The sequence below is a fragment of the Parasteatoda tepidariorum genome, chromosome 4 (genome assembly GCF_043381705.1).
Source record: "Parasteatoda tepidariorum isolate YZ-2023 chromosome 4, CAS_Ptep_4.0, whole genome shotgun sequence".
NCBI classification, from domain to species: domain Eukaryota; kingdom Metazoa; phylum Arthropoda; class Arachnida; order Araneae; family Theridiidae; genus Parasteatoda; species Parasteatoda tepidariorum.
In genome coordinates, this window is record NC_092207.1 from 48719590 (window position 1) to 48747360 (window position 27771).

Genomic DNA, 27771 nt, shown 5'->3' on the forward strand with positions numbered 1-27771 from the left:
ATATGTGAGTACCATTTTAGATATGGTATATATTATAATGATAGATATATTACAAATAAATGTCAGTGCACATCTATGGAAACATTTTAACAAGGAAAAGATGGTTTTACAAAAATATATATTAGTTATGTTTTTTCGTTTCTTAAACCAATATTTTAATATACATGCTTTGGAATTTTCTATATTTAAGTGTAATAATAGTTACATATGTTTTTTATCAATCCATTAAATAAAATCCATTGTTGTACCGAAAGGTAAATCTAAATTTCTGACCAAAATTCCAAGAAAGTCGAATTTGCTTTTCGAGATAAGCGAAAAACTTTTTCTTTACTCTGCAAAGACGAATTTCAAAGAGAATGTATAAAAAAATGTAAACAAAAAAGTTTCTAAAATGTCTCACATCAGATATTTATAAGTATTTTTCCGCACCTTTCAATTTGCTGTAAAATTTACTCACATAGTTTTTGACGTTTTATATACATATTTGCTTTCGTTTTCTCGAATTTACTATTTGAATATTTCCAAATTTATTATTAATTAGAGTATTTCAAATTTCAAAAAAAAATTGTTTTGCTATTAATAAATGTGTAATTCACTTTCATTCTTTCTCTTAATAAAAAAAAAGAACTTTTCTGAGTCATGACTCAAGGAAATAGTCAATCATTGCTGAGTTCAGATTTTAAACTTTTGCAGTGACTAGGGCATATCTTTCCGTCTATTTTTATCAATTGAATAAAAAATCCGAGGTCATGAAAACTGAGATGGGTCCACTAGGTTTTGGTTCTACACTGCAAAAAATCTCGGTTAATGTTTAACCAATACTTGGGCAAAGTTTCCAATTGCACCATAAATTGGATAAATAAAAAATTATTTTAATTAGGTTGCGCGGTAAATTGGTAAATATGATCAAGAAATGCGTTTATGGCCTTAATCGATTGCACCTAACTTTCGTACTACGACAGGCACGAGCTTTAACTGTGACCGATAACTTATTTTGTAGCTATTGACACGATTTTGTTGTTGAAGCTTGCTATCATCTCATGCAAGTTGTTCTTTGAAATCGTCAATTTCTTTTGCAAGTAAGTAAACTTTTCTTATTTATTTGCAATAATTACAGTTCATTTCTTTTTGTCATCTTTAAAAATTTTGTTGTGTGTTCTGAAAGAGTTAGATTCAAATTTCCTCTAGGAAACTATATTCGTTGTATGAAATATTAGATATTGTAAAATCTATATTAGCTCTTTTTCAGTAAATAAGGAGATACATCCATTTTTTGCGCACAGAAAGTACAATACCAGTGACAAATAAACGATAAATACGGCAATCCTAGGCAACAAAGCTTTCCGCCAAATTTACTGCTGGTGAAAATGTTCTAGTTCCGTGTTGGATTTGCATTCTACCGAACAAAACAATCGTATGTACTTTCTGTTAGGACTAAAACTTTTTATAAATATCTATGCTTCTGTTTTCATTTTCATGTTCTATATTGCTCATTTTCGTTTGTAATGTCACATAATTACACGAATTTTTGTCTATGCATTCTTAAATGCCTCTGTTGTAAAATTTTCAAAGCGAATTATACTCAAATTAGCACTAGAGAGAAAAGCAACCGTTGTCATGCAAACTGGGTTTCTCTTTGGCGCACGAGGTAGGTAAAAACAACAACAAATAAACATCTTAGCGTTAAAGAAAACAGAGTGTTTTTTTTTTATTAACCAAGAATCTTACTGAAATTTGAACAAAATACCGACGAGAACAAGATTTGTTCTAGAGCATTTAGAAATAAGCTTGTTTCTTATTATAATTTTGTTTAAAAACAGATTTTCTTATTAATATTTTTTTAATAAGTGAACAAAATTTTAAATTGAACAAAATATCGTATTTAAAAAGTTAATAAATATATTTTTCATTGAATCTAAATAAAAAAAAATACTTAGATGCTCATAGATACTTTGTTTTAGATACTTATTTTTCCATGAATTATTATTATTTTTTGTAATTTACCCACATTTGCGTTTTGTGAGGGAGGGAAAAGACAACATAAACATATAATCGAACGTTATAATTGATCATGAAAAAGATCATATGTATTCTTTATAATATTTACAGTTTTTTTTAAAATTTTTTTTTAAAAAATGGTTTTACTTTAATTATAAAAATATTTTTTTTAAAATTCTGAAATATATCTTCTTCTATGAAACAAAAGAACTTTAGTTAAAAAGACAATCTTTACAATCAGTATACATGTGGAGTTTTATTACCATCCACATGAATACTGCTTGTGTGTTCATCAGCATCCATATCCCGCCCTCTTAGACTCAACACGAACTCTTTGATCTATACAAGTGATGATCATATTGTTCATTTAATATTTTAACAGTTGACAGTACCTTCTGCAAATTTTTTCCAGGGTCCCTGCATGAAATTCAATTCAAAATTTCTCATGAGGAAAAAATTCTACTTGGGTGCTTTGATGCATTTCAACAACAACAAAAAAATAATAGTATTTCAAAATATCAAAACTTTCCTCGTGAGGATCTTCATGGGTGAAAGGAGACTTAAGATAAAAATACCCCCCCCTTATAAATAGTTGGTCTCTAAAAAAATGTTTCAGATGGAGAAATATCAAACCTTTTTCCACATAAGAACAACAATTTCTCAATTTTTTAAATATTGTATTTTGAAAATAGTAATTAAAATATGATTTGCTTTGACCACTATTTACCACTATTTGACCACTATTTACCACTTTCACCACTATTTACTAATTTGTAAAAAAAAAATGACAGTATTTTTTTCTAAACTCAGTGAAATTTAACCCTTTGTAACTCAACAACTCTGATTTAAGAAATATTTATGCGGATGTTAGAATACATCATATTAAGCGTGTAAAAAATAATCAATAAATTAAGACCTTAAAATTAAAAATTTATTTATAAAAAGCATTTGTTGAACATCTCCAATATCGTGAAAAATAGCACAAAAATTCCAATATATTTAAAACTTCATGTGAAAAATTTTGAAATTGTTGCTTTTATGGTAACAAAGTCTCACACCACATTTTTCAATTCCTCCTTAGCCAAATATACAATCAAGGGGATTGTTGTAAAAAAATTGTATATCCTGCAATTATGTCGTGGAACAATTCTTGCTAAACGAATTATAATTTTGGTAGCTGCACCAAGATTTGATTCCCCCGAGTTTGCAATATTTTCTTTACCTGAATTTAGTTCGATTTTATAGGTAAATCCAACTCATTATAGGATTGAATTTTCATGTATGTTGCAGATATGTAACGCGATGATACGAAGGGTTAAATTTTGTTTTATCAAGTAGTAAATTATGTATGCAAAAAAGGAATTTAGTTATATTGTAAATTTTAATTCAGATGAGCAAAACCGTAAACATTGAGGCATATGCTAACATAATTTTTATTTTAAATTACTCGAAATTAAAAATAAGTTTGAATTGAATGCCCTTTTTAGTAACAACACACTATCTATCATATTTTTGAGTGAATATTTTGCATTTTTTTAACGAATGCTGTAATATGTATAAAAAGTATGATATGTTTAAATTTAAAGATTTTGCATAAAAATTATTACATTCTGTCTATGTATACAAATATCAAAGTGATTGTAAATGAATAAATTATCTTTAAATATTGATCTGGATCTGTATTATTTTTTGTTTATATTTCTAAGTTATGTCATTATTTTTGCATTTCTTAATTTACTTCAAATTTATTATTTCCATACACCAATGTAAATAATATTGGAATGTTTCCTTAACTAGAGATTGGTGGTTGACCAATCCAATATTTGTCTACTCTTTTATATAAATTTTTATTTGTGAAAGTAATACTTTCATTTTTAAATAATAAAATAATTTCCTAATACATAGTAATAAGAATTTGCTTCTGCCTAAAATTAAAATTCTTTTTTATTTTCTCTTTAATTTATTAGTGGTACTAACTCTATGGCATCTGTGGGTGCTTTAACGAATGAAATGTAACAAAGAATTTTAATTTTACACATATCCACTTGAAGAAAGAAAAAATTTTTATATGAAAGAAAATATTTCTAAAGCGCCAAAAAGCAGAGATAATAAGCATCATTATTAAATATTTATAGAAAAAGAGAAGATAATTTAAATCAAATTTATATAAATCAAATTATAATTTAATTATTTAAATTTATAAAATTCAAAAAACTATTTTTATTTTATATGTGTTATGTCTAAAATAAAAATACTCTAATAAATTTTTATAGATTTAAAAAATTAAATTATAATTTGATTTAAATTATCTTTTCTTTTTTTTATAAATATTTAATAATGATGCTAATTTTCTCTGCTTTCTGGAGCTTTAAAAATACTTAATAATGGTGCAACCTTCCTCGCTTTTAGTTCCCTTCAAAAATACCAAATCATAGTGCAACCTTCCTCCGCTTTTAGTTCCTTTCAAAACACTGATTTTTGGTGCAACTTTTCGCTGCTTTTAGATTCTTTCAAAATCCCATTTTTGGTGCAACCTTCTCTCGTTGTTTGGAGCTAGTGAAATCACCAATACAGCAAAACTGAACACCAATTTATGTAGCCAGGAAATGAATACCAATGTTTTGCGCAACAAAGCTCGAAATTTTTTACAGTGTACATTGTTCAGTTTTAGTAAGTCATTACAAAAATATAATAAACAAAAACAAGAAATTATACGTATCTTTAATTTGTAATAACTGAGACGAGAATTTGTAAATTTCTTGCGGAACCATTTTATAACTCCTTTATTACACTATAAGTAAATAATTATACTATCGTGTTAAGAGGTTCATAAATATGTTGTAAGGAAAACACTAAGAATTGTTAGAATTTCTAATATATATGTTTTTTTAATTTAGGGGAGTTCGAAACTTTTTTCTCTTTTGGTTCAGGGAGGGATTTAAAAGCCTATTTTCACTTTTGGTTTAGGAAGGTATTTGAAATTTTTTTTTACTGTTGCAGTTGGGCTAATTATATTAATTTTTTCTCATGTATCACAAATTGAACACCTGTTATTAAACAGAATCACAAAAAAATCATTCAAAACAAAAAAAAAAAGACCATCAGAATTGCTATTAATTGGCTTTAGTACTTAGATATTACTTAGCATTTGACTTTTAGTTCTGATACTAAGTTTTGACTTAACTACTTCAATTTATTTAAGTATTTTTAATATTATTTTGCAAAAAATGATTTTTTTACTTAAATTCCTGAATTTAAAAAATAGCTATTTTTATTTTACCATAGGAAATATTTTTTTTCTTTAAATATTAGTTTTAATAACGCTATTTAAATTTAAAACCTTTTTTCAAATGACTATAATTCATTCAATATGGTTGATCGTATTAATGTTTGAAATTAATTTGACATTTACTTATTTCCATAAGTAGTAAATAAATAAAATAATAAGCAAATGAAAAAACTACGTGAATTGTAGTTTTAGATATTGCTATTTTAAGTTCCAATTTTAATGGAAAGTTTAAACTACACCTTTCCCTGCTTACGTGGATCAAAAAAGTTGTTAGATGTTCACAGAGATGAAAAAATGTAATTTTACAAAAATAATGAAGCATTGTCAATTGCAGAATCCAAAATACTAATTTGCTTTAAAGGTATTGATGGAAAATTCATAATAATAAACAAGTTCGAAAACTAATAATTCTATTTTTGTAATAAATGAAATTCGTAATAAGATGTTTTTGCTTTTATTTCTATAAACGTTTCAATGCAAAAATAATAAAACTTAAAAAAAACTGATTATTGTCCAAGTAAACAGTCTCAAACTTCAATTAAGTCCTAATTTATGGAAATTTTTCTCTGACCGTAAGTCTTTGTCTTAGGAAATTGAAGTCAATTACAATTTTAAACAGATGATCATTTTGAGAAAGCTTACAAACAAAATTTTGATTTTTAAACATTGTTCGATTTTTCAACAAAAGTATAACGCAAACATAGTCATCAGGATGAACACTGAAACTTAGCAGAAGATACATTTGATAGTCTAAAATATAAATATATAAGATTTAAGAAAAATTACCTAAGCACTGAGGAAATGGCTTTGACCAGTTTCCGTCTTGCTTGCAAGTCACAGATTTTGAACCAACTATCCTCATTCCTTCATAGCAATGAAAGGTCAGTGTTGTCATTAAATTAAAACTTCGGCCTTCAAAATAACCATTATAGAAGGGTCCCGGATCCTTACATTTTATTTCTACACAAAAAAAACATTGAAATCATTAATAAAGATATATAAAGCATAGCATAATTAGACACTGACTTAATTGCTAGTACAATGTAAAAAATTCCGGATCAAATTACGGTATTAAGTACTTACAACTTAGGTTCATTATCCATTCATTATTTACGTGCATTACTGTTAATTATTTAGGTGCATTATTTAAGTGCATTACTGTTGCAATCAAAATCTTCCTCACACTATTATTAAGTCTTATATATTTTTTAAAATAGTTTAAATATCGTGATACCCTTACCGTTATAAATCACCTTTATTAAACCAAAAACGAAATATTAAATTGCGACATTTGCTACCACTTTAAATATCCAAGAAAACTTTCACTAAAATTGAATCTGAAATTTAAGAAATTCATTAAGCTCTAATATTAATTATTATGAAGATTTTTAAAATACACTTAGGACTGTAGTTTTAGACATAAATGAAACTGAAATGTATTGCTAGACTTATTGTTAACTAAATTGTATTTTTCAATTTATTTTTGCCTTACCTGATTTTTTGATAAGTAAAAACAAATTGAATGATAATTTTAGAACGTCTCCACAGTAGTCTCATAATGGGGCTAGTGTAGACAAAAAAAAAACTTTTTTTTTTTAAAAAAAAAACTTATTTTTAAGCATATACATTAAATAAGCCTATGTTTTATTCAAAACGACGATAAAATTCGAATATCAGTAAAAAAAAATACTATATCTATTTAAAATAATGATAAGTTAGCTTTTTATTGCATGTTTGCAAAATCTTTCCACATTAGCAGTCTCCCGAATATTACACAACGTATGGTATAGCACTGTTGCGATGTGAAAAACTCTTATTGTCCTGAGATTGACGCGATTTGGAAAGTTTGGAATTTCTTCTCCAACATACCATTTTATATGAACTATCACTAATTCGACTAATGTCATCACGGAATTTCTTGGTTCTATTTTTGTCACTTCTATTCTTCTATTTTCGTTTATGCGGCTTAGTCCTACGTAGGCTAGTTAAAAGAGTCTGTATGGTACAAAAACAAGACAGAAGGCTTTAAACAACGATATAGTTTGATAATCTCTATGATTAACATTTAAGTGTGTTTCATTAAACTTTAATAAAGCACAGAATATGCACCCGCTGAAGAGGTAGAGGTTGAGTGTTTGATTTGCAGACCAATCAGACGATGCAAACGATGTGCGTGGAACAAATTTCTTCAGTTTTTTCAAACTTGGAGAAAATATTTGTAATCTTTGTTTTTATAACTAATTAATATGACCGATTTTAATGGTAAACACCTGCACAATTGTGAATTTTTTTAATTATTCATTTTATATATTACCAGAAAAGGGAAGCATTTAAAAAGCTATAAGTTTAACCTTTAGGGAAAGAAATGTTGGATAAAAGTTTTACTTGCAAAATTTACTGCAATTATGACCATACTGGTTATGTTCTAAATAGAGAGACTGTGTATTTGTTTAGAAAAAAATTAATATTTAAAAAGCTATGCACTATAAGAGATAAATACACATTTTTAGGGCATGACACATTGAGGAGATATAATAAAGAGAATTTTATCAAATAAACTACCACTCTTTAATTTCAATACTCTCTATGTTTTTCTTTAATGGGAGTTAGTAGGGCATATATCAATAATGCTAAAACTGTTCTATTTCAATGTACCTTTAAGAAACTACATATGATATCGTTTTGAAAATTTTTGGGAATATTTGAGATTTTAATAGTAGTATGTTTTAGCGTTACAGGAATACTTTTTACATTAGGAAAAATTATTGCTCAAAAATGATAAAACTTGATAAAAATTAAAAGTTCTAAGTTCGTAATTTTTTAAAATGATTTTCTGCCAAAGATAACAATAAACAGTTATCACCGTGTAAGCATATATATGTAAATATTCTGTGAAAAAAAACTGAAGCAATATCGTGCTTAAATGCTGAGAAAAGGTACATTGAAAAAGATCAGTTTTAGCATTATTCATATATGTTCAACCGACTTCTCTTAATGTATATAAAATACGACACTTAATCTAATATTCACGTAATTTGTGCTTGTAAAGCTATTTTGATCTCATTTCACTCATTAAAGGTAATAGTATCTTTCAGGCACGTTGCCAAAGGGCAGAATCCTATATTGAATTTGATCTATGAAATCAAAAATCAAAATACATATGACTCCAAAATATGATCTGAACATCTCAGAGCGTTACCGGTAATCTAATTAAAATATTTTATGAAAATTTGGATAGGTATATCAGAGATATAATTATTACAAGCCAAATCAATCTGTTGCAGGTGATTTACAATCCAAATAATGACAATTTAATAGAAAATTTGGACAAGCGAACCAATAAATTCTCCAGTGTGAGTGACGATGATGTCTCCTAAAATTGGGTAGCTTAATGATAAAATATGTATTTCTAAAATACGCAATTTATTTGTTTCTCTGTTGAATTGACGACAGCATTTATGCGTCAGTTCATTGCTACGTTAATTACTAGTAAAAACTGAAATATATATATATATATACAGGGGGGAAAGCGAGACAGAAAAGAGGAAAGCCTGGTAGTAAAACCGTTTCAGTTATAGATAGTGTTTGGGAGGAGTCCGCTTGTTCTTCTTTTAAACTATTCAGCAATATCTTCTTTAACTTTCAAAAGAAGCAGTTTTATATATATGCTGAAATTATAAAGGAAATCCTGGTAGTTACAGATATTTTATTTTTCTGGAACAAAATGCTAGAATGAAATATCTTTCATACCAATTTTTTCTCCTTTCCGTCTTGCTATATAGGGGCTTTCAGCGATGGCTGGACCTAAGCTGCCGAGTACTGATGCATACCTGCCAACTCTTTCGGATTTTCCGGAAGATTTTATTTTCATTTTTAAAATGATAGCAGTACTCGGGTTATTCCAATTAACTTTTTGAATTATAATTATAAATGAAGTTGACCACCACTACATATAAATAATTACAATAAATATATGTAAGCATAATAATCTTTGCGCCAGCGAAAGATTATAATCCCATAACAAACTTTCAATGATCGGATATGATACTATCCAAACACTTTAAGACCGCATACAATTAAAATACAGACACAAACACTCACAGACATGACTCTAGGCCTACAGCGAACCCGGGGAAGGAGCAACCCTGTAGGGTCCCATCCGGGCAAGCTGTAGGTCTATTAAACTTAAAACGATGAGCAACCCGGTACGAGCGGTCGTTTACCGGAACGACCGGGTCATCGTTATAACAGAGGCTCACACTTATTAATACAAACNACAGTGACCAGAAAATTAGACACACTATAACATAATATGTTATAGTATGTCTAATTGTTAAATTTTAATTACTATATAGCTATATAGGTGATATTAATTACTATATCGGTGATACTTTCATAGCTTTATTGTTTTTACATGACTGAAACCGGTTTGCACTTGTTTACGTTAGTGTATCAATGGGTTAACATTGTAATGCAATGTGGGAAGTATATTATATATATATATATATATACTGAAATTAATGAACGGTAATGTGTATTGAGAGGTATGTATGATACCAAGTACATAAATGATCACTAATAAAAATTTGCAAACCCCAATCCATAAGAAGTTAAGGAATTAAGGATTTTGCAGGATTTTAATTACATTACCGAGTTTATAATCTGCATGCAAATTATATTTTGAAATTCAAATTAAGTTTATCTTAAAGAGAAAGTGATTCTTTCGTAAAACCTACTTCTTTCCTTTTACTCCTTCATTTGAATGAAGAACAAAAGAACTAAAGTGATTTTTGTAAGAAGACTAAAATGCTTTTCATGTTACCAAAGCAATTCAGTAACTTTGCAACCAAAAAGCTTATTACGGAAAAGACAAAGCTCCTCACGTATTTACCTAAAAATAATAAAACTCGCAATGTCTCGCAAAGACTTGAAGTTTCCCCATTCTTGGAGAAGTTATAAACTTTATAGCAGAAAAGTTCAAAGAAGAAACAGTGAAGCAATATACTTTTTTTTTAAGTTGCAGGACTTTAGTATATTTAGATACTTGAGTAAAAAGAAGTTAAAAGCAAAAGATTGTGAAGCAAAGTTATAACAGATAAAATATGTATGGTAATTATTTAGACTGTTTTATGTATCCAAGACTGTTAAGGATAATATCTCTTTTGAAAAAAATACTCGGAATAATGTCTGGTTTAGTAAATAAATACTGTCCAATAAGTGAACACATCAGATATGATACATTTTTTATTTTATAACCGTCGTTGAACAGCTGACTCAATTTTGAGTTTACAACTAGAAATATTGAACTCGTAACCTAGTAGGTTTGAACCTGTTCCAGAAGACAAGAGAACTCTTGTATCAAGTATTTGGAGAAATTTAGCTTCTTGGAGGACTTTTTGTTGGAGCTAATCCACATTTGCGTTACATGGAAAGGACAGCTATGAAAACCTTCCAGGTTTAGCCTGACGGCAAGGGGATTCTAATCCATGCTCCGCATTCCACTAAGAATATTTTATGTCAGCACTATGGTTTGTGCGAGCCTGTTGTGAAATTTGTCTCGACCTGTCATTGTTGGGATTTGAACTCGAGTCACTTCACTGGGAGGCGAGCGCTCTATCTCCTGAGCCATGACGGCTCTGCTATAATGTATTGCTCTAATTAAGTATAACAAAGTTATTAGTTTAATACATCGTAGAGCAAGTGAATTAAGTGTTTTGGCTGTTATTAATATTCAGCATAATAATCAGCATCAGAAAATGCATGGAACAGTGTTAGCATTTAAAATTCGCAAAATAACTTTTAAAATGCAGTATTGGGTATTGTACATTGATAAGATAATAATATATAGCTGTAATAAATTAATATTGTAAAATATGTAATTATAATTAGTAATAATGCATGCATGATAGTAATTTAGATTGTGTAAATGAACATTTGATCGGTTAGTACTTTAAAGTCATAAAATATAGTAACAAGTACAGTACAGTAGAAAAAAACATTAGGGCAAAACATATGACAAAATATATGGCAAAACATTTTGAAAAAGATATTATACATGTTATCGTTCAGTAATTATTCATTATATAAAGCAGTGGTTACCAACTGGCGGCCCGCGAAACTGAAATATATTAGTTGTCGTTTTTTGGGAAAAATTTTCGTAAAAATTCCATATGGGTTTAAAATACTTTTCTTTTGCTCAAAATGACTTAATTTCTTCGTTTCTGTGAAATGTAACAAACCAACGGTGCAAAAAGACTTGTTTCTCAGGTTTTGCATTCAAGAAAATATTTATTCAAATACAAAAATAATTGTATATGTTGCTCTTTTTTATTTCGTTTTTTTGTATTTTGTGAATATAATTAGCATGTGCGTATCAGAAATTTTCTGGAAGAAATTCTCTCATTTAACTTTTTAAAACCACTAATTTTGGACGAAATTATTTACAATTGTAAATTTTAAAAGAGGGAACGAATATCATGTTTTATGTAAATTCCTTGAATTGAATATCGCATGAGCGGAAAGGAAAAAAAATTAATTTCATACTCTCGAGAATTTTTTGTTGTTGTTGCTATAATTCCTAATAAGTCGGAAATTTTTTTTTAATTATGAGGCTATTATGAGGCTATAAAAGTCATAATGGGGCCAGGAGGTCGTGGGTTCGATCCTCGCCGGCCGAAGACTCCCCGTGTAATGAAGTGTGTGACTGGTGCACGTTAAATCTGTCAGGNCCATGTCACCACAAATCAATACTTCTGGGGGTACTGATCCAGGAGTTTCCTCGTTGTCTTCTGGATTGGTTCAAAATTACAAGGCTACGGAGTTGAACGTAAGTAGTCGTAAGCCCATGAAATTGGATCGGCTGTTCAACGACGGTTATAAAATAAAAATAAAAATTTATCACAGAATTAAATTTGAAAGAAAAAAAAATCTTGTCACTAAGTTTCTGATTAAGAGAAGATTCAAAATGATACGTAACAAGCATTATTTGTACTGCTTGTTATATTGATTTATAATATTAAAAAAATTTTGATAAAAATCTGACAGTAATATTTAATGTTCCTTGAAACATAAAAGAGTCCTATATAAAATTTTGATAAAGTTGTGGGCCGCCATTTGACTGGTGTTTTTAATTGCTGCCAACGGCCTCATGTAAATTGGAAACCCCTGATATAAAACGATAAATTAAAGCATGGGGTGTGATATATTTTTTGATACATTATCATAAAAGTAATATTATAATATATTTATTTACCTTCACAAGTGGATTCTGTACCCTCCCATTGTTTACTTGTGTTGCATGTTCTTGTTGCTTGTCCAACAAGTTTGTATCCATATCGGCATTCATATTTAACAACTGCGTTGTAAGAGAGAGAAGTGTAGAAGGCACGTCCATTAGGTGGGTTTTCTGGCACCGGACAAATGACAGCTGAAATGAAAAACAGAACATTATCTAGTAAAAATATGTAACATAAGACATAAATGGGATAAATGTTTATAAACCTTCGATGAAACTAACGAATATAAATCATAAATAAAATTAATTAATACAAACTAAACACAACGATAATTTGTATCGAAACTTTTTTTAGAACTATTTTTGTCTAAAGAAGTATTTTTAGATAGAGACAGTTTTCAAATATCATTCACAGAAGTTTATTGTAATACCAATATTGCAAGATTAAGATATTTGTAAAAAATTATTTTTTGTATGCTAAATACCGTATTTTTTAATCTCTGCTGGAAACTTTAATTTATTCATATTTTTCATTTTGGAATTCTTTAGAAATTTCAATATATGGTGAATATCATTTTCTAAAAATTTTATTAAACAGCCCCAGAGATGCGAATAATTAGTATTGATACAATTCATAAATGTATATAAGATAATTGACGTTGACATGAACAAGAGAAAACCATATGTTTCATCTAAACTTTTTAGAACAATTGTGCTGAAAGGAAATTTATTCAAATATATAACATTAACAAATTTAGTTTAATATTATTTATTTCAACATTGATATAGCGAAATTCAGATAGTTAATATTTATAAATGCTGAAACGCAAGTATTTTCATTATAAAATCTAAGGACATTTGAAATGTACTAATCTTTCGATATTCAGATTGCAATAGCTAATTTCCCGAATCGTGAACCCGAGATAATTGTTTTATGAATTGTTATACGCAGTTTTGATAGAATTTCTATTCACTTTTCCGTTGTTGTAGGTATCAGTGAGTGTATAATTACATAAATGGCTGCCATTTTGTAGCAAATAACCGGGGGACAGAATATAGCACTAATGATTAAACTCAAAGGGTGAATAATATTCGAATTCAATACATGTATAGCGCAGAAAGATAATTACATTCCTGTTATCTAATTTTCTTATAACGACTGTAATTAAAATAGCATTCTCATTTTTAGGTTTAAAATATTAAGAAAAAATAATTATAAAACTGCTTTAATTATAAAACGTTATGATAATGGTAGTAGTAGTTACAATTTTATCGTTAAAATTCTCATGAGAATAAAGGAAGCTAATTCTGGAATTCGTGGTTTAGTAATATTAACAACAATAAATCTTTATCGGTGTCGCCGCATCAAAATAATTTTAACTAGGATTGGTGATGGGAATAATTGAAGTTGTATACTGGTTATAAGGGATACACATATTAACTTATTAGATTGGCAAACTTAGAAGCTAGTGATGGTTCAAATGTCGTAAACAGAAGATAACTACTATTTGGAAAATTGCTACAACACAGAATTCTTAATTTTTAATATAGTTTTATGTGTTTATCATCGTTAATGAAATATCTGTCTACGTAGTAAATTTGTTACATTAATTTTAATATAAGCATTATTCACCATTAAAATACAAGGCAGGAAAATTCATACAAAATTTATCGACATTTATTGGCTAAGCCAGTAAAATTTGCATTCTAAGTTAGGATTTAGTTAAAACTTATATTCATTGGTATCTTATAATTTGCTGGAATTGTATTGCTTAAAATAATAATAATAATATTTTACTGACAAACGTAATTAGATAATGAGTAATAAGATAATAAATCATTAGATAATAAGTCATAAGATAATAATTATTAAGATAATAAGCAATAAGACTTTAAACAATAAGTTAATAAGAAATAATATAATATGTAATACGATAATAAGTAATAAAATAATAAGTAATATTTTCATAGGGATTTTATGTGATATTAAGCAAATAAATAAAATTGGATTTGTTATACTTTAATTACATTTATCGTTGATTTTTTTTTGTTAAATTTATATGGAGCTTATGAATATTATTTATCACAAAATATGAAGTTTTGTATTTTATTATTTCCCGATTACTAACTTTTATCTCAAAATTCATGAAAATTATTTCTATTATAAATCTTAAGTTTTATCCCTCATTATCTCCTTTCTTTTTATAAATGTCAATGCATTAACTCTTTAGCTTCTCAGAAGAAAAATTTCATAAAAGTATAAAAAAGCAAACTTCATTAAAAATTGCGAAGCATTAAAAAAGCGTAGTTATCATCAATTCTTTAAAAAAGGAACTAATTGAATGTTTGATTAAATTTAATTTTATAACTTCAATCTAAAAATAATCATAATGCAAATGAACCCTTTTACCAATCTCATAAATTGTTAATATACTGAACACTACAAATATCGGAAAAAGCTAAATAAAATTTAAATTAAAAGTCGATGAGAGTTTAATTAAACTTCTGTTTGAAATGAAACTTGTTTTAGACGGTCTATCCTGAGGCAATGTAAATAATGACAAATGATATTATTTAGCTTTGAACTAAGACTAGAGCTTTATTTACTGATCTTATTTATTTTTCCTTTCATTTCTCAAAGAAAAAAAAATCATTTTCCACTAGTTTAAACATAAAAACTAAAAAAACTCTAGCGTACGTTTTGAAAGAAACTTTATTTTTATTTTTTTAAAATTTCTTACTTATTTCTAGAAAGAAATAATGAGAATAGCAAACAAATGGCGTAAAGGTTATTTATTTGCTCAATTTTCTTTTCCAACTGTATTCAATTTTCCGCTTGGTAAGCTCGTGAGTATGTTTTAGATGAAACTAAGTCATTAGAGTTACACAGGATAGAAAATATTGCCAAGATAATATTTACCGTTGCTAAACAAAGCTGAATTAGCTTTCGTTTCTCTGTAATGATTCTTCCACTTAGCTTTAGTTTGAAATTAAAATAATGTTATTAACTTGCATTAATTTCAATTGCAAATATGTCATTAGCATAATTCAGGATTTTCTTCAAGAGTGTTGCTTATGTTATTAGAAATGAATAAGGATTCATTCGAGAAGTTTTGCGTAACAAGAATTTTAAATGTTCTTGGTGACTTTTATGTTATAAATTTATTTTTCATCCGGTAAGGAGCAAACCACCCATTTTTAGCAATTTTTGTAAAAACAGTACGTGCTCCAAGTGTATAAATTTAACATATATTTAAAAAAGAACAGTTGTTTTTTGCTTTTGTATTAAAATTTTTGTAAATATAAAATAAATTTTTGTTTTATACGTAAAAATTGCAATACTTAATTATCATTCATGAAAGCAAATTGTTTTAACCATAAATACGTTATTTCTTTTAAATTAAAAAACTTACAATTTCATAAATTAAACACCAATGTTTACATTTGAATATGTAGGGCGTTTACAATCAACAGGTTTAGATAAATATGGTAAATTTTGATTCATTTTCGGCTAAAAGTGCGTAAACGCTCCATCTTTATAGATATTCTTAACGTATATTTTAATTACTTTATCTTTGAAGCATAACTTTACATATCTGCTAATTTTAAGGATTTTGAAAACATCTAAACATCTATAACATATTAACAATTCAATTAGAGTAAAGATTTCCTCTTGATAAATTTTCTAACTAAGTTTCTAACTTAAGTTTCGAATTTTCTAGCTAATTTTCTAACTTAAATTTAAAATCGTTATTGACAAATTGGACTTGTACAAGTATTCCATTTGAGACTAATTATATGTTTTTGTGATGATGCTTATGTTTTATAATGGATTAACGTTGCAAGCTCTGTAAATAAATAAATTAAAAATAAAATATATATCGTGAAAAACTAGTGTTCAACTAAAGATTTGTTTATTGCTTTGGCAAATGTCGTGCCATTTTTAAATAAAGTATTATTTTTCTTGCACGAACATTTTTCATGTCTTAGTGAATGTAATTTTAAACATATATTGATAAAAATATACCACTTTTTATAAAATTTTTATGCTTGATCTAAAATGGATAGAAATTAAATGGTTGGCAATTTTTAACCAGCGTTTTTAGGGTAAAACACGACAAATTCTTCATAGACAGAACGTTACGGTACATTTAAGTAACAACCTACCTGCAAAGTACTTTTTTAAGTAGTAGAGATATTAATCAGCCAAGATTGTTTCCTTTAAATTGAATAAAGACACGCAAAAAACTTTACAAAAAGATCACATTTCACAGTATGGGTTTTAAGGCGCAAACTTAAAATACAGCTCTACAGATTTAGCTCTTTTTATTGTTATGAAGATTACGCTGAATCTTCAAACGGAATATATGGAGAAACTTGTTTTTACGTATGATGTAAGTACATTAAAATTTTTGAAATAAATTCCAATCCGTAAATAGAAAAAAGAACTATTTAACGATAGTACAAATTAGATAGAACAGAATCACACAAAGGGGAAAGAAAGAAAGAATATCATCAAATTTGAACATTGTTACAAATCACACCTTGACCATTGTCGTAATTTTTGATCAATCTCAAAATCACTTGATTTTCAAAAAATCACGAACTTTCAAATCTTTGACAAATCTGCTCTTTCGGTCACCTCTCCTTTGAGTCATTCATCTCAGTGTATTTTAGTAGTCTCCTAATATTTTTTTTACTTAATGCTAAAATTGTTTTCTTTTTTTCATTACGGGATAGTACAGAGGTTTGTGCTCCAATTTATTAAGCAGACTTTTCGTCTCGATTCCTGGTAATAAATAAACCCTTATTTTCTCATGCTTCTGCAGAGGTTACCATACACGAGAATCCAATCCTTTAACGTTGTGGTCTCAATCCAAATGTTATGACGCCTTTCGTATTTTTTACCTGCTGCGCTGCTTAGTATTCTGAATGGTGTGATATTTTCCCATTTTTTTTTACATTCTGCGCAGTTTATGTTCGTTACGTCGAACTATTACATTATTCCGTGCGGAGGCCTTCCCTCTTACTAGGAAGAGTTGCTTGAACCCAGAAGTACCCACAAACTCTACGTACTACATTGAATGTTTTGCAGCTTAACTACGAAATGACTAACACTACATTGAAATATTTTTAGAGAAATGCATAAACCGGAACTTTCCATAACTCTTTTAACAAATAACTCAGTTATATACACTATTTTTATTTTGTATTTCGGAAACAATAATGTCAATTGATATGTAGCATTTTAAACAAATTTCGTTATTAGGAAATGGTTTCTATGGGAATTACATGGCTTTGAATAATTTTTTTTTTACTGTACCTAAAAATAAAGTTCGGCTTACATACCTAATGTATGTATATTATATATACATTTTGTATTATATACCCAATTATTATAATCCCATATGACGATTTGAATTCCATGCTATGAAAATCAAATCCTTTTACTATGTTCTTTTGAATATCAAAGAAGAATAAATACGTTATTAGTTCTTGAATATATTCTTGTGAAAAGCGTTAAACCAAAAAGCAACTTGTTAAAAAAATGTCAGAAATTTTCTTCGTACTCAAATGCTTAACTTTCTAAAATTTATTTATTTTCGATAAAAGTAAAATAAAGTTGTAACTTTGAAATCTGGTTTCTCTACATGTTATTAAATTAAGACTAAAACTATTCGCAAATAAAAGTGTTAACAAAGATTTTTGGAAAATGCGAGTCACATACAAAGTTTTGTATGTTGTTTAAAATCTTATTGAATTGCGTTATTGTTTAGTTAGTTTTTATTCAAAATAAGTTTAAAGAGCCTGTCTTAAAACTATGTTTAGTAAAAAATTGTTTAGTTAGTATTTATCAAAAATTGCTAGAACATTTTTGCTTAAGTTTTGGATTTTTATACTTTAATTTATACAGTCCATCATAATGAAAATTATTACATTTTATTATTCAAAATTGTTTCGATTATTATCAAAATAGAAAATGAAAATAATAATCGTTAAATAATCCAAATTACTAATTTTCAACAATTGGAGAAAGAGAAAATCCCACAGATATCCAAATTATAGCACTAAAAATCGAACCACATCTTAAGCAGTGAAAGCATTTTGATTAAAGTTATTTTTGTTAAATGAATTTTGCGACTCAAACATTTTTCATTTAAGTAATTAATTTCGGAAATAAAGCAAGATATGCAAAAGTCTGAATGTAATCAATATTTCCCTACTATTTATTCTACCACACTTCTTGATAAATATCGAGTAAGAATTTCCAAGATTCGATTACTCTCTAAATCATCTTGAATCTAACTTGATTAAAAGTAACCTTTTTCTGACTGAAATCGAACAGTCCTCACTACTTTATTCTAATTAACTTATTTGTTTAAATTACGTTGCTTAAATTAATAGAGTTGTATTTTAGGGGGTAAAAATATGATCAAATGTCACCAAAACCATAAAATGATCACAGAAAGGTAAGATGATATTTCGTTTAGTTTGTTCATTATATTGAATTTCTCTTCAAGGATTTTTTTGATATATAAACTTATCAAATTTAATAATACTCTACGATATTGTTTACAATATTTGAAACAATCTTATTTTAAAATTTCTCAAAAATCTGTATTTTTACCCTAAAACTGCGAAAGAGTATGATTTAACACGCACGTTTCGGCTGGAATAATGCTGTATATTAATGATGAAATATGCATATATTTGAAATTTACAAACCAAGAGTTTGATTATGATTTGTGTGACAAAATTTAAGTTAATGAAAATTAGGTAATTATAAATTACAAAAAAGGTTAAAGTAAATAAATTATATTATATATTTAAAGAATAATGGCATGCAGAGTGTCGAAAGGGTAAAGGGCCAAGAAAAATATGAGCAAAGTGGATCGCTGCTCGTGTCTCAAAACTTTCCATTACTTTTTTGGAAACAACTCAAAGGGTATCCACCAGAAATTAGTTGCAGGAATCGACAGACATTTAAGACGAATTACGTGGGGAAGCTTGTACCTCTTTTTTGAATAGCTAATATTTCATCACGCTGGCGGAGGTGTAGGGTATACATGCTGAAAAATACAATTACGAGACACTTGGCATGAAGCGGAATCCATCGTGACAGTAAAGCCCGCCTCAAGCTCTCTGAATTGGAGCTGCAAATAGGAAGAATATAAAGTTGAAATTTCAATTCTCGGTTGATGCGTGACTGCCCTCTTCGCGGGGACCTTTTAGTATTTATTTTCTAATGGATTTTTTCCTTCAAATTTAAGTTTTTAACGAGCCTATTTCTGCCCTACTTAAAATTGCAATTAGAATTTTATTTTTGAAAAATCCAGAAAAGAAGTAAGTTACAACTAAAACCGGAACACTGACAAACTCACATGTGTCAATCAAAGAGAATTACAAACAGGTGCAAGGCAACTGGCAGGGTAAGAATTTCAATGTGCCTCGCTCTAAAGAAGGAAAATGTGCAAATTGTAACTCAGTGACCCGATGTCACAATTTGTTGATTGCTATTTCATTAATTTTTATTTCATTAATTTTTATTGCATTGAATTACAATTTTGACACTGTGCTGTCGTATTATGTTGATATTCAATGAGTGGGTGGTGGCTGAAAGGTGCCTTACAATCGCAAAGGGTTAATAACTATCTGCAAAGCGTCAATAATTTATAGTAAAGGAAAATTGCGTAACCTTTTGAAAATTGTGTAACGTAATCAATATGAGAAAAGAAAATTATCAAAATTATTATTTACAGTTTTTTTAAACACGATAAAAAAGAAAATTTCTACAATGGGTTTGGCAATAAATATTGATTCCTCAGGTATTTGCAGGTGAAACTAGTTTCGAAGCAATTAATAAAAAAGGAAAAATCATTCTTATTTTTTTTGCAAAGTTTTTGTGTCATTTGTTAAGAGAAAAAAACAAACAAACAAATGAAACAATCTTATCTGCAAGGCACACATGTAATGCAAGCAATATTGAATTTCGAAAATATTAGTACAGTCTTTTGTCTTTCGTGTATTGGTAAGAAATTCGTTTATTTGGATGTACCATATGTTTCTGAAGATCATTACCATAAGTTACGAACTTTTTCTTTTCCCTGAGACAAGTGTTTGATGTATCAGTCATGATTTAGGCAACTATTGGTTATTAATAAAACTATGACATATTTTCCTTTAAGCGAATGCCATATCCAATATTGATACATGGGATTTTTTATAAATCTAACACCCTTTTTTTTCCAAAAGCATGTTGAATTTTGTATAACCTTGGGTCTATCAACACGTCTAAAGTTGTATAAATGTTGTTTTTGTGTATATTATTAATGTTTCAGGTAAAAAAAAACTAAATGTGTAGACCTCAGCATAAGAAAATTGGGGATCAATATAAGAACAAAAACTCTCCTGAACGTTTGAACCCAATCCAGAAGACAAAGCAACTCCTGGATCAAGTATTGGGAGCAAATTCGTGGAGGACTTTTTGTTGTAACTATCACGCATTTGCGTTACATGGAGAGGAAAATCAAGAAAGCCTCTCACAGTTAGGCTGACGACAAGCGGACTCTAACCCATGATTGATCTACTACTGAGAATATTTTACTTCAGCATTGTGGTCGGAGCGGAAGCCGGGTGTGGAATTTGTATCGACCAGCCATTGCTGAGACTCGAACCCGGCCACCTTATAGGAAAGCAAACGCTCTATCCCCTGAGCCACCACGGCTCAAAAGATTAAACGAAGATTATGACTTTTCTTTATTATTTTCTTCAAGAGCTCTTAGACTTATTTAGAGCTGTTTTTTAATTTTACTTCACCAAGGAAAATTAGAAAATCAAATGAATTTTAAGTGACACGAAAACACAAGAAATGCAGCTATAATTTTAAATTATCTATAATATTACTTATTCTTTATTTTGAGCTACTTTTTGGTTAGCATTGAAGGCGACTGTTTCGAATAACAGCAGCGAATAACAAACAGATATAAAAATATAAATTATGTGATGCATTAGTAATATTATAATAAGTAGTCTTAAACTATTCGTATCATAGCGTATCCCACATTGTGTTTTATTTGGCTTTCAAAAGCTTTTCAAAAGAGTATTATTATAATAAGTAGTCTTAAACTATTCGTATCATAGCGTATCCCACATTGTGTTTTATTTGGCTTTCAAAAGCTTTTTAAGGTTGTTGACTGTTAAATGTAAAATGCACTTGAAGCATTCTTTCCATCCGAAAACACTATAAGATTGCCAATTAATGTCTAAATCTTCTGAGATTTCCAAAATACCCTGATTTAGAAAAAAATTGCGTGAAATTATTATTATTTTCTTGTCAAAAATGTCACTTCTTTAACTAAGATTTTAAAATAATAACATCGATTTGCGAGTAAAAAGTTATAAGGGAAAGGCATACATGCTGTATGAAAAAAAGTGGGCGTGTTTTAAATATATAAATGTTCTAAATGTATGCAAACATATGCATGTTTTAAATATATGTAATCTTTAAAAAAGTTTAACTTACTATATTATAAGTAAACATATTTTTCAAAATATTAATTTAAAAATGTTCCATTCATTCTTTCGCTGATGATGGAACAACATACTAAAGCATGTCATTTAAATAATATTGGATGTAATTAATATAAGGCGATTGAATTTGATTTTATTATACGATTAAAATGTTAAATGCGTACGGCAAATGCGAACTAAAAATAGATTTTCAATTATTATTATTTTGGCTAATATTGCTTAGTTTAATAGTAGTGATATGAATTGTACCAAAAATTACACTCCAAACAGTTGAAAGCTGAATCAAAACTCATCAATTACTTATACTCGGTTTAATATTGTCTTATTTCATTGCATTGAATTTTATCAGAACTAAATTAGAAAAATTCATTCTATTATTTGCTAATTACACGTATAGAGGATTAAACTTGTTAATAAAGTGCATTAAGTGGCGTTACTATTAATTACGACAAAGATTTTCACTTTAATTAATTCAATATTAAATTTATCCTCAGGCAAGTAATTAAGCTTAGGAGATATTTGAGACCATTTTAATATCTAGATCTATTTTTAGAAGGATAGAGAAAAATTGTATCCTTTGTAAACAAGCTGTTAAGGTTCTATAAGCTTACATCATTATAGTATTTTCATTAATGTTACAAAACTTTATTTCAATTTTGTGAACCTTTACTCGTTTTTCGTCTCCAGAGAGTTTGAATTATTGATGGTATTTTTGTGTTGAATAAATAATAGTGAGTTTAAAATTTGTTTGAGTCAAACCGATTTCAAACAGTTTTCTGTTCTTGTTGTTTCATTCCCTTATCATAGTTCAAAGACTAATGTATAAACGTTTTCTAATAATACTTGAAAGAAATATTTGCTTTTTTTAAGTAAATAAATATCGCTTTCAAACTATTCAATTTTTTAGAATTTTATTTTTATTTAGAATTTTATTGCTTAATTTCTAGAATTCAATTTTCAAATAATCCAAAAATTGAATCATTGCAGTTTTTAAATAAATTAATGTTAAATTACTCGTAATTTAATAAACGAGTTTTCACGTGCTAAAACTCTATCTTATTGGTTCAAAGACCTCACTATAAATATGCTAATTAACTAATTTAGAAGATAATTTAATTTACGAAATCAGACAAGAATTTTATTTCTTCGCAATTAACAATGATTTTCCAGATATAAGCAGAATTTTGACCCTCAATATATATGATGTTGCCGTTATATTTGTATTGAATTTATTGAATTTATTATATTAATATTTATATTGAAATTTCTATAAATATAAAAACCTAATTCAAGAGAATCGAAAAAAAGTAACCCTTTTTTACCAGTTATAATGACATGAAGTTTTCATTAAGTACGTACCGTTAATGAGAAAATTATTTCTTCTTTTAATAAATCACATTCTGTAATCCTACTTTAAAGTTTTTTTCAAAAGCTTTCGATCATTTTTCAATTCTAGTTAATTGTTCCTTTGGTTACGTTTTACATATTAACAAAAGCGTCTTGCACAAAATTATAATTAAATATTTTTTAAACAAAATAAAATTTTTTTAATGGTGATATTAAAGAAAAAAATTAATGATTAATGAGAAGTGAAGAGTGAATTAAGCCTCCAATTTAAGTGAAAGTGTGTTAGTTAGAAATTTAGAGTGAGTCAAATTACTAAAACCAACGTCAAGAATTTAGGAGCACATTTTGGCGAGAATAAAAAATTTTATGAAAATAAGACGAAAAACAAGATTTCCTGATTTAATAACAGAACTAGGAAGTACTAGAAATAGTTGCATGTATATTAAGGGCTGTATGAAAAGTATAGAACTCTTATAGTTCACAATTGCATTAACTCTCATTTTTATATTCTTATTAGCAATTCTATTAGCTTAGATCAAGACCACGAGGTCAAGACCACCAAAGATCACCTTAGATCAAGACCACCAAATCGGTCAATTATTTATGCTTTTCATATTATTATGATACTTTCTTTAATTTGATCAGAAGCATATTTTGTTTAGATATTTTTTTTCTTAAAGAACCTAAGTTGTTATTGTGAAGTATTTTGGGTTCGATCCATCCAATCGATGGCTACCAGCTTGGAACAGGAGGCTCAATCTCAGATTCAAGTTGCTGAATGAAGTTGTAAGACCTTAACCTCCATAACCTTCCTCGCTCACAATAATCCAGTATGGCAATTCTTTACTTTTATTTTTTAACTTTTAACGTATTTTATTAAAAAAATTTAATTCTAGCCAAAGGAAATAATGATAATTGGGAAAGCCTTATACCTTTGCTAGCAACCTTGCCCATACAAAGTAAAAGCTTTTTTTATTATTATTAAGGACAATTTTAAGGTTTTTCAACATTTACTTTATTTTTCTTATGCTGGTTACTATACCACGCGAAAAATATCTGGTTTAATTAAAATAGTTATATCATTTCCGTAAAAAAAAAACAATAATTTTGGATAATAATGCAAAATATGCGAAATTCAAAAACAAGTCATTCGGTAACTTTTCTATTCATATAGTAACCGTTTACTAGAAATTCTGATTTTTAAAATTATAGCTTTTATTATGCATGCACAGTTAATAAAAAAATACAAATATGAAAATTATATGAATGAAAAGTATGTTTTTCTGATGTTACTTATTTTACCACATGGAGAAAAATTCTGATAAAACTACCGAACTGTATAATAATAAAATTTAGGGAAAAAAATAACAACATAATTTTTGGTTATAAAACCAAAATATACGGAATTTTAACCCTTAATTTAACAATTTTTTCTCACAAATCGTAACAGTTTACCGGAAATCTTAGTTTTCAAAATTACAGTTCATATTGACCTACATTTAATAAAAAAGACAAAATTGCGAAGTAAATTTAACTGAATAAATGGTTTTTACGCCATGCTCTAAAGTATTACAACAAAATTACCAAGTTTTACCATAATTACTAAACACCATACCATATTCTACAGTTAACTTTACCAAAATCATTACCTAAGCGTTCCCATTGAGCTAGAAGCAAAGTAAATTTTACCATATTTTGGTAGTTTTGACAATAGTTTTATCTTGAGTACATAAGCTAGATTTTACAGCCATTTTAAAAAAAATAAATATTTTCTTAAAGAATTTTTTATTTATTCTTGATAAAAAGGTAATTTTTGAAAGTAAGTAATTATCATATACAGCAGCACTTCCTACTATTATTATATGAACACTATTTTTTCGAAAACAAAAGTGTATATTCAGCAGGCACGTAAAAGAGGCGTACATAAAATATTTGATTGTGATTCACACATTTCGAACAGCTTGATGTACGTTTTATTTGAGAAAACAAATAAAAATCTTACCTCTACATGAAGGGAGAGTACCACTCCATTGCCCATTTGATTGGCAGTAGCGATGGGATCGTCCGATCAGCTCAAATCCCACATTGCAATAATAAGTAACTCGATTAGTGAAAGTAAATTGGCTACCTTCTCGGCGACCATTTTCTATATCTCCCGGTGGACCGCAACTCCTAGCTATTGAAAAACATTTTATTAAGTTGTTTTTATATATATTGTGAAAGAGAAAATCGTCAAAAAGTTAATATTTGCAAAAACATTATTCATTTTCAGAAAATAGGGTAAACCAACCAGTGAACGAACACTACCCAGTGAAGGAACATTTCATATATATTGATTAAAAATAAGAATTTGAAAGTTTTTCTTTAGATTGATTGGTAACAATAGCTTACTGCCAAACAATAGGAAGTCTTATAGCAATATTTTGGATTACCTGGTCAAATAGACTTCTCTGGAAAAATTTTTGAATTTGTTATTATCTCTGCAACACCTTGTTTCTTTGAAAAAATTATAAGGTGAGTGTTTGTATTTATATGTTTGAAGTGGAATTAATTGCATGTAATAGTTTTATTTTTCTCACTGTGAAAAAGAGAATTCAAAATATAGTTATTGAAGTTACGTTTTATTTTTTTTAAGCATCATAGCATAATAAAGTACTGAGATAAGGGGGTGTTTATTCACTGGATCACCAAACGATGAAAAACCAGTGAAGGAACAAGTGTTCCTTTACTGGTTTTTTTTCTAAGTTAATGAAAATAAAAGATAAACTTTAATTTTCTTGTACCTTTAGTGATGTTCCGCATCAAAAGTATGATAAAAATACGAAAAACAACTTCTAACCAGTGAGGGAACAGGCATGTCAATTTACTGGGCATAGATTTCCCAGTGAATGAACAGTATGTGTTAATATGGTTGACAATTTAATTTTCAATTCATGATTACTGAAAAAAAGTTAACATTTTCGAAGTATTTATATGTTATAATTTCAAGAATAGGCTTGCTTTTAAATATTTGTATGGCTTATAAATTCATAAAGAGCATTAAAAAATAACCAAAATTAAGTGTTCTTATACTGGGTGTTCATTCACTGGTAAGAGTTGTTCCTTCACTTGGTCTTCTTACTACTTGTTATTTGAACCTCCAAAACTTTGAAACAATATTATGTAAGTTCTCTACAATTTTTTTTTGCATAATTTGCAATTAGTAACAAATATGTTGACACTGTCATTTAACTAAAATTGCGAATTTTGAAATTAATATGATTTTTTAAAAGGCAAGCGAAGCTTAAGTGTTCCTTCACTGGTTAGTTTACCCTATATAGTTTTCAAAAAAATAAATTTAAAATTGTTCGTTCTTTAAACAGAATTGCATTCCTTTATAACGCAATAGCATTTCTTTGTCTTATAAAGGCATGATTCAGATTTTAGATTAAGGATATGAAGACTATATTTGAATAGAGATCTAGTTTCATTTATTGGGATAGTTAATATGGAAAACTCTTAAGATTTTAAGGTTCTTTATTTTAACGTGAACAGTGTTGAAAATATCTTAGTTATCAAACAAAGAGCCTTTATTTATTTGACAAAATCCTGAAACATAATACAGATCTAATTAGCGTCCAACTGTTAATTGAGCTCCTCTTAGTAAGTGGAGTAAGTGGAGTCCTCTTAGTGAGCTCCTTTTTACCAGCAGGCATGATATCAACATATGTTTTAGGTTAAAAGATTTTACTTGGAAACACTGTCGGTATGATGTGAAAGATCATGCTTGAAGCTTTTGAAAATGGTGTCCTTTATAACTATGCAAGATTTGCATCAACCAAAATGAGCGTAGGTAGTTAACGGCTGATTTCCTCTTTCAATACTATTACAGTAGAAAAATCATTCTTTTATCTTATTTTAATTCATTGGAACAATTTAAAAATTGCTGGTATTAAAGAAGTTATTAACATCCAATGCTCAGTTTGGTCGATCCGAACCAAATGAGATTCATGATGAGGTTGAGTCATGAGTAAAAACAGTTAAAAATATGGAGAAAACATAGAAAATAATAAAGATTAATGGAAAGAGAAGAAAAGAAGTCAATAAAATAAAATTTAAAAAAAAAATAAATGAAATGAAATTATTAATTAATTTTTAATAAATTAGTTAATTTAATAATTTTATTAAAATTAATTTCTTAATTTTTATTTAATTTTTTAAATAACTTTTTTCAATATATTTTTTAAAAATATTTTATTTTAATAATTTTTTCTTTTCTTTTCAATGTTTTTATTATTTTCCATGTTTTCCTACATCTTTCTAACTTATTTTATGAGTTACTTATTTTTTTTATTACTTATTTTATATATATTTAGATCAAGACCACCAAATC

The 27771-nt window shown here is 27.9% G+C and overlaps 1 protein-coding gene across 3 annotated transcripts in view; it reads right to left on the minus strand.

Annotated features, from left to right (window-relative positions):
* LOC107441765 (sushi, von Willebrand factor type A, EGF and pentraxin domain-containing protein 1) overlaps window positions 1-27771 on the minus strand; it is a 411941-nt gene that overhangs the window by 142793 nt on the left and 241377 nt on the right. For all 3 annotated transcript variants that reach the window (XM_016055134.4, XM_071179755.1, XM_071179756.1), the window contains exons 5-7: window positions 25402-25575; window positions 12540-12713; window positions 6074-6247 (exon numbers count right to left, since the gene is read on the minus strand). In XM_016055134.4, the coding sequence (XP_015910620.3) occupies window positions 6074-6247; window positions 12540-12713; window positions 25402-25575 (522 nt within the window). The remainder of the gene's footprint in view (window positions 1-6073; window positions 6248-12539; window positions 12714-25401; window positions 25576-27771) is intronic.